Genomic DNA, 7,399 nt, shown 5'->3' with positions numbered 1-7,399 from the left:
ATGTAGGTCTCCAGCAGCACGTCCAGCTGCCGCCATCAGGACTCCCGCTCGCAGTCAGCCACTCTGCCACCACCCTTGGCTACTGCCTGATGCCGCTGTTGTCGGCGTGGTAGAAAGAGAGAGAGAGAGAGAGAAAGAAAGAGAGATAGCAAGAGAGAGAGAAAGAAAGAGAGATAGCAAGAGAGAGAGAGGGGGGACATAGCAAGAGAGACAGAGAGATAGACAGAGAGAGAAAGAAAGAGATAGCAAGAGAGACAGAGAGAGAGAAAGAAAGAGATAGAGATAGAGACAGAGAAAGAGAGAAAGAAAGAAAGAAAGAGAGATAGCAAGAGAGAGAGAAAGAAAGAGAGATAGCAAAAGAGAAAGAGATAGCAAGAGAGAGAGAGAGAAAGAAAGAGACATAGCAAGAGAGAGAGAGAAAGAGAGACATAGCAAGAGAGAGAGAGAAAGAGAGACATAGCAAGAGTGGCAGAGAGAGAGAGACAGAGAAAGAGAGACAGAGAAAGAGAGAAAGAGAGACAGAGAGAGAGAAAGAAAGACAGAGAGAGAGAAAAAGAGAAAAAGAAAAACAGCAAGAGAGAGAGAAAGAGAGAGAGAGACATAGCAAGAGAGGCAGAGAGAGAGAGAGAAAGAGAAAGAGAGACATAACAAGAGAGACAGACAGAGAAAGAAACAGCAAGAGAGACAGAGAAAGAGAGAGAGAGAGACATAGTAAGAGAGGCAGAGAGAGAGAGAAAGAAAGAGAGACAAAGCAAGAGAGACAGAGAGAAAGAGAGACAAAGCAAGAGAGACAGAGAGAAAGAGAGACATAGCAAGAGAGACAGAGAAAGAGAGAGAGAAAGAGACATAGCAAGAGAGGCAGAGAGAGAGAGAGAGAGACAGCAAGAGAGACAGAGAGAGAGAGAGAGAGATAGCAAGAGAGAGAAAGAGACAGAGAAAGACAGAGAGAGAGAAAGAAAGAGATAGCAAGAGAGACAGAGAAAGAGAAAAAGAGAGAGAAAGAGAGAGAATGAAAGAGAGATAGCAAGAGAGGCAGAGAGAGCAAGGGAGAGAGAAAGACATAGAGGGAGGGAAGGAGGGAGAGAAAAAGAGAGAGAGAGAGAGAGAGAAACAAAGAGATAGCAAGAGAGACAGAGAAAGAGAGAGTGAAAGAGAGATAGCAAGAGAGGCAGAGAGCAAGGGAGAGAAAAAGACATAGAGGGAGGGAAGGAGGGAGAGAGAAAGAGAGCAAAAAAGAGAGAAAGAAAGAAAGAGGGATGGAGAGAAAGAAGGGAAGGAAGGAAGAGAGAGAAAGAGGAAGGGAGAAATAGAGCAAAATGGAGGAAGAGATTTTTTTTTGTCCAAACTTTTCTTTAGCTGACACCCCCCCACCCCCCACCCCTTCCCCATTCAGTGTTCCCCAGGATTTTGAAAATATGAATAATGTGCCGCGGCTCAAAAAAGGTTGGGAAACACTGACCTAGACGATCGGCCAGCAAGGACCCAAGTGTGGCAGGAGGATGAAAAAAAATCACTGTTGGAGCTAATGCAGTGGCACAGTTGCCCTGTCACTGCCACTCGGCACAGGGGTTTTGGACCCTTCGCACTGATACTCACCAGCCACCGTCTCTCTCAGTGACAGTCTAGATGTTCGCTAGGCATTGCAGCTCTTTACTTGTGCATTGGGCCGATCGCTGCCATTCAAAAATCTCAACCCTTTGTATAGCTGCTAGCCGCCTATCTTTTCTGACACTTGTATGGCCCAGATTGCTTTTACCACTGGAACAATTGGTTGTGTGGCTCACCAATTACTAGGATTAGTCCTTGGCTTTGGGGCACCTGTCTGTTTACCGCTATTACTGATGATCATCTGGCCTTGCTTCCTGTGCCTCTCCAGCACTCAAAAAGCAGCGGGACACTTCGGGATGACCATTTAGAGTTAACATTTCAGCGGGTGGCAGCCATCTTGCAGCCACAATAAGGGGCAGTGGCCCTTTTGAGGCTACTAAAAGGGGTGGCAGCCACTTTGTAAGGGTGGGCATTTTGTGGTCCATTCGGTCTCTAATTCATATGATGCTGATTGCAGCAGTGGGGCAATCAGAGCAGGCCATCAGCCTGATCTGCGAGGCAACTACCTCTATCTAAGCAAGACCACATTTAATAATCAAGGCCCTTTTAATTTCATCTCCTTGCAGCCCTATTGACCAGGCTTTGGTTCAGCCCCTGCTTTTGTTCATCAGGCCACTATGGCTGAGGCAGACAAATCCCCCAAGAATTGCCTGGCCAAGAGGCAAAATACTACACACTCGGGGATTGACCCAGAGCCCTCAGCTGGGATGTCCAACTCGTCTTATAATGTCACTTACAAGCAGTGGTGCACTCTAAGGCAGCTCAGTGTTCCGGACGGATCATTTGGACTCTCCAGGCCTCCAGGAAGCAATCTACCAGAAGAATCTACTCAGTCACCTGGAAAAATTTCTGCTCTTGATGTTCACAGATGAGGTATTGCCCTGTTGACTTATCTATCATCAACATGCTGGAGTTTTTGCAGGATGGTAATGAAAAATGCCTTTCCCCCCAACATGCTTCAATATCACGTAGTGGCAATATCTTCAGTGTTGTCCTGGGGCTCCTTGGCTTCTTATATCAGCATTCCTTGTTGCATAGGTTCCTGAAAGGGGCCATGAACTTGTGTCCTCCCCACAGCCATCGTTATCCCACCTGGGACCTCTCCATGGTCTTTGTATGTGTTTTTTGCCACTTTTTAAATGCAAATTGCCTTCCGCAACCCCCCAGGAGCAATTTTCAGGCCCCTCCATTTTTACAGAAAAGGGCCCATTTATTGCAAAACCTGGATGCAGGGTGGGCTACGGGAAGCTAAAAATGGCTGTATTCAGTGTATAAGACGCACCGACATTTCCATCCTTTTTTAGGGGGCAGGGGAAAAGCTGCGTCTTATACTTTGAAAAATATGGTAGTTAATCTGAACACATTTTGTGCCCCGAAAAAACAAAAGTCCCAAAGCATAAAAAATATACAATGAAACCAATTTTGTCACGGGGAAAATGTTGGGTTACCACTTTTTTTCTTCCCCAACTGGACTATAGTACAGCTTTCATCCTCCCTCAAAGCATCACATTTACCATGTCCAGTTAGGATAAAGCTGTCCTAATGTAATCTTCTGCCACAATTTTCCTTCCCCACAAGCAACAAACTATTAAATAACAAATTAAAATATTTTATTATTTTGGAAAAATAAAGAAGAAACAAAACATATGAAGAACATTTAAATTAGAAGAAGATACAGATTGATATAATATGTTCTTCAGTGGATGGGGAGCCATGTTACTTCACCAAAGCAAGAAGAGCGTGTGCGAAGATCTGGAGTGTTGCGGCGATAGCCATATCGGCCATTCCAACCTGTTACTGGCTTTGAACCCATGAAGTATAGATGGTGACCAGCCACTTGCTCTGGAGAGTGACCTGTATAAAAATAAATACTAAAGATCATCCATCAAAAATACGTTGAAGTATGTTATACAAAAGCACACCATTTATCTTACAGTATTTAACTCGATGCTTTTTCTTCAATACCTGCTTTGTTTTCTTTTACTTTGTGTAACCTAGCTGCCCTATAATCTAACTTCCCTTTCAGAAATGGATTATTGTGTCCCAAATATCTACTCCCTGTGCCATTTCCGCTCTGTAATCCCTCCAAAGTATTTTGAAAATCACAAGTTAAATTTCATTTCTGTGGCCTTCAGTGAGAGAACCACCAGATTATGATTAATCAGTTATTTTTCACCCAAACCAAAAACAAAGATCATTGCTCTGTGTTCTACCAGCAAGAGCAGTGCTCATATTTTAACAATATTATGATCCACATAAACATTACAAGCCTATTCTTCAATTCACATTTTCATTTTATGCTCTGTGCATTTGGCTCCCTATGTGTAAAATAAGTGGAGGAGTATTAAGGTGAAGAGCTACTGTGTTTTCCCGAAAATAAGACAGAGCCTTACTTTTTTTTTTGAATCCCAAACTATGGCCTTGGCCTTATTACTGTTTTTTAATTATTATTTTGGCATTGCCACTGCCTCCCCTCCTGTTCTTGGCACCGGCTGAGCTGCTGGTCCGCTGCCGCCGCCTTGTGGATTAGGACCCTGCAAGGCTTATTGTGCCATTACATGCACGAACTGCAGGACTGCCATGAGCTTCATCATATAGCACAGTTGAAGCCCTGCTGCTGTTTGTGCATGCAATAGCACAGGCCTTGCAGAGTCCTGCTCCACAAGGCAGTGATGGCAGTGTGATGAGTCTTACACACACTCATTTCTAGCAGGTGGGACGTGTTGGGCTGCGAGATGCATGTCCGACCTGACAGTTGTAGCTCCGTCCCGTTCCTCAGCGTTGTGACCAGAGAAGCCCATCGTAAAAGAAAATTTCTCGCAAGTTCATTCAAACTTTTTGAACTCAAGGGAAGTTTTCTTTTAAGAGCAGGTGAGTGACAGGTACGTGCACACCTCTGGCAGTATTTTTAAACACACATTTGCCTGTAAGGGGGTGGGTGCTGTGCTTATTTTAAACATGTAGTTTAATGTATTTAGTTATTTATTAAAATATCTAAATAATAGTTTTTACTTGTGCCATGAAATGTAATTTCAGTAAGATTATCATAGTTCTTGAATTGCTTTATAAGTTTGGAGGATAAACTATTACTGGTGAAATGAAAGATAAAGAGATGGGTACAACGCTTTATTCACCTGCTCCTGCCCAGTTTCTCCTGTTCAAATACCTCTGACCTGGCCCATAGATATGGAAATAGTCCACTATCCACCCATCCCTAGACGTCCCACCACGAGTCTGTCAAACAAAAGAAAAAGAAAACCCAATTAATCGAGTTTAAAAACAAATGAATATATAAGCATGATAAATAATTCAACGCATGAGAGAGAGAAGATTGCTTTTAATTTTTATCATTATGGAATTATTTTTCTTAAATGTGATGCAATGGGTAATATCTACAGTGAGATCATAAAGAGAATTGTGACATCAAGCCTAAAGACCAAACATTCCAAGAAAAGTAAATCTAAATATTGGAAACATAATTCATTTACACAATAGCTTTCTAAAGTGTGTTTAATGAATCAATTACCAGTCTGTGCCAATCTATAGCCAAGGAACAGAATAATATTGCCCACAATTTCCCAGCTCGGTGCAAGAGTGTACAAAAGAGGAATATTCTGTACTAAAATTTAGGAAGAACCAATATCTGATGGTAATTTGGAAGCATAATTTTTTTAAATTGGGCTTTCCCCATATTTAATAGAGATTGACTTTATATCTTCCAGACTACATGTGATCAGTTATTTTAGAAACGTAAATAAATGTATTATTTGGGATTTTTTTTGTTATTGATGAAAGGAATGTGTTACTCTGGATTATCAGAGTAATAGGTCAACATTTTGCAGTGAGAGCCATATTTCCTATTTTGTTAGCCACGGCAATAATATAAAAGTTGCTGGAACTATATTTTAAGATGTTTTGTTTTGATATTTAGGTACTCTTGTTTTGGGTAGATTACTACTTTAAATATATTAAAAGTAAAGCTTTCCTCTGTCCTGTCCTATCTAACTCTATGGTTGGTGCTTATCTCCATTTCCTAGCTAATGTTATCCAAACAAACATCTGTGGTCATATAGCCAGTATCACTATAGACCTAGGTGCACAGAATGTTGTTACCTCCCCACCAAAGGGGTATTTATCTACTTGCATTTGCATGCTTTCAAACTGGCAGAAACTGGGGCAAGAATAGCAGCTCATTTTGTCATGTTTGGGTCTCAAACTGGCAACAGCTCAACAAGCCCAATATCTTAATGCCCCATCCTCTATTTAGCTATTCAAATATTTTATGTATTCTTATTTGACCCATTTCCCACAGGAATGCATAAAAAAATTGATTTCAGCAAGTTTTAAATCATGTTGCTTACACATCATGGGAACCCGGACTATAGTCTAGCATATTAAATTGCATTAAATTATATCTCCTAGCCCTGCTGCTCATTTACTCCATTTCCATTTCAAGTTTCAAATGCCATTACCTGCTCCGTCCTTTTTAGCAGTGATTTGACCACTGGAGATGAGAAATAGCTAGCAGCATGAATATCTAATTGAGCATTATAAGGTGGCAATGCAGACCACAGCTTGGGTAGGATGTGGGCATAGCCACCACCAATGGTGTTCACTGCCACACCATCAAGGATGAATTCCTTTTGCTTTTGTAGACATCTCCGTGTAATACAAGTCATGATTAGCAGAAGAGAAAAAGCTGACTGTCACACTAAACTACTAATCTCTTGCCACATCATACCATAAGGGGTGTGTGTGTATATATATGCTACGCTCTCCTAGCAACTCTCATTATTACCCTACTAGAGCTTCTGTGATGTTATCAAGCGACAATTGTTCCCTAACAACCCGAAGTTGGCATAGCTTTTTCATTTGTGCAGTTTACTTTAGTTTGTTCAATATTACCCTTAGTTTTACATTTACGTCCAATTTACTAGTTCTTGCACAATATTTATTTTTTAAATGCTAATATACATTTAAATTTAAGTAACACACCTAGTTAATTTTTTTACATTCAACATACAACTTGTTCTTCTACCCTTTTGAGAATTTCTTTCAGTAGGTGTAGCTCACAATACCTGATACGTGAAGACACAATCTTTTTAGATATATTTATGGAACTTTCAAAGTAGTATTGTAGTCTAAAATGAATAACCAATTCCATGTTTCATGGATTTCATTTATGTCAATGAAATTGCTAACTGACTTTAAGTTCCCATTTTTGAATAATTAAATAGCGTAAATTGTGCATAGAAAAAAGTACATTATACCTTTCTAAATTCTTGCCAAATTCATATACTGTATTTAACTGATCCTTTGACTGCAAATCAAATTAGATATTGTCTTTTAAAATACTGTACTCCAAAGATTATGCAATGGGCAGTGCAATAATCATTCATGTTATGCAACAGGACATATTACAATACAATTTATGGTTGTTTTATTCTAGGCTGTCTAATTTAACCTGAACCCACCTGTAAGTGGATCACAAGCTTCCTAACAGACAGGAAGCAGCAGGTGAAGCTAGGCAAAATCACATACAATTAGCACAGGGGCCCTCCAAAGCTGGATGCTCTCAATACCTCTCTATATATCCCATTGTCTGCATCTCAAATAATCCCATCTGTTAAACTAATGAAATTTCCAGATGATACAACAGTCTGGTCTCATTCCAGACAACTATGAAATGCAGAGACAGGAGGCTGAATAACTAGCCTCATCGTGCAACTGGAGCAATCTGGAACTGAACACATTCAAAACCGTAGAAATGGTGGTAGACTTCAGGAGAAAC

General features: G+C 40.7%; 1 protein-coding gene across 1 annotated transcript; it reads right to left on the bottom strand.

Annotated features, from left to right (window-relative positions):
- Positions 1-3,201: 3,201 nt before the first annotated feature.
- SPMAP1 (sperm microtubule associated protein 1) lies at positions 3,202-6,580 on the bottom strand. Its single transcript, XM_070766935.1, has 3 exons — positions 6,081-6,580; positions 4,743-4,842; positions 3,202-3,462 (listed from the first exon to the last, which is right to left on the bottom strand). Exons 1-3 carry the CDS (start codon positions 6,285-6,287, stop codon positions 3,305-3,307), a joined length of 465 nt encoding a protein of 154 aa, XP_070623036.1. The 5' UTR covers positions 6,288-6,580; the 3' UTR covers positions 3,202-3,304.
- Between the last annotated feature and the right edge of the window lie 819 nt (positions 6,581-7,399).

This window comes from Erythrolamprus reginae, chromosome Z (genome assembly GCF_031021105.1).
Source record: "Erythrolamprus reginae isolate rEryReg1 chromosome Z, rEryReg1.hap1, whole genome shotgun sequence".
Lineage (NCBI taxonomy): Eukaryota > Metazoa > Chordata > Lepidosauria > Squamata > Dipsadidae > Erythrolamprus > Erythrolamprus reginae.
Note: the sequence above shows the minus strand (reverse complement) of the source record. Positions and strands in the feature narration are given on the sequence as shown.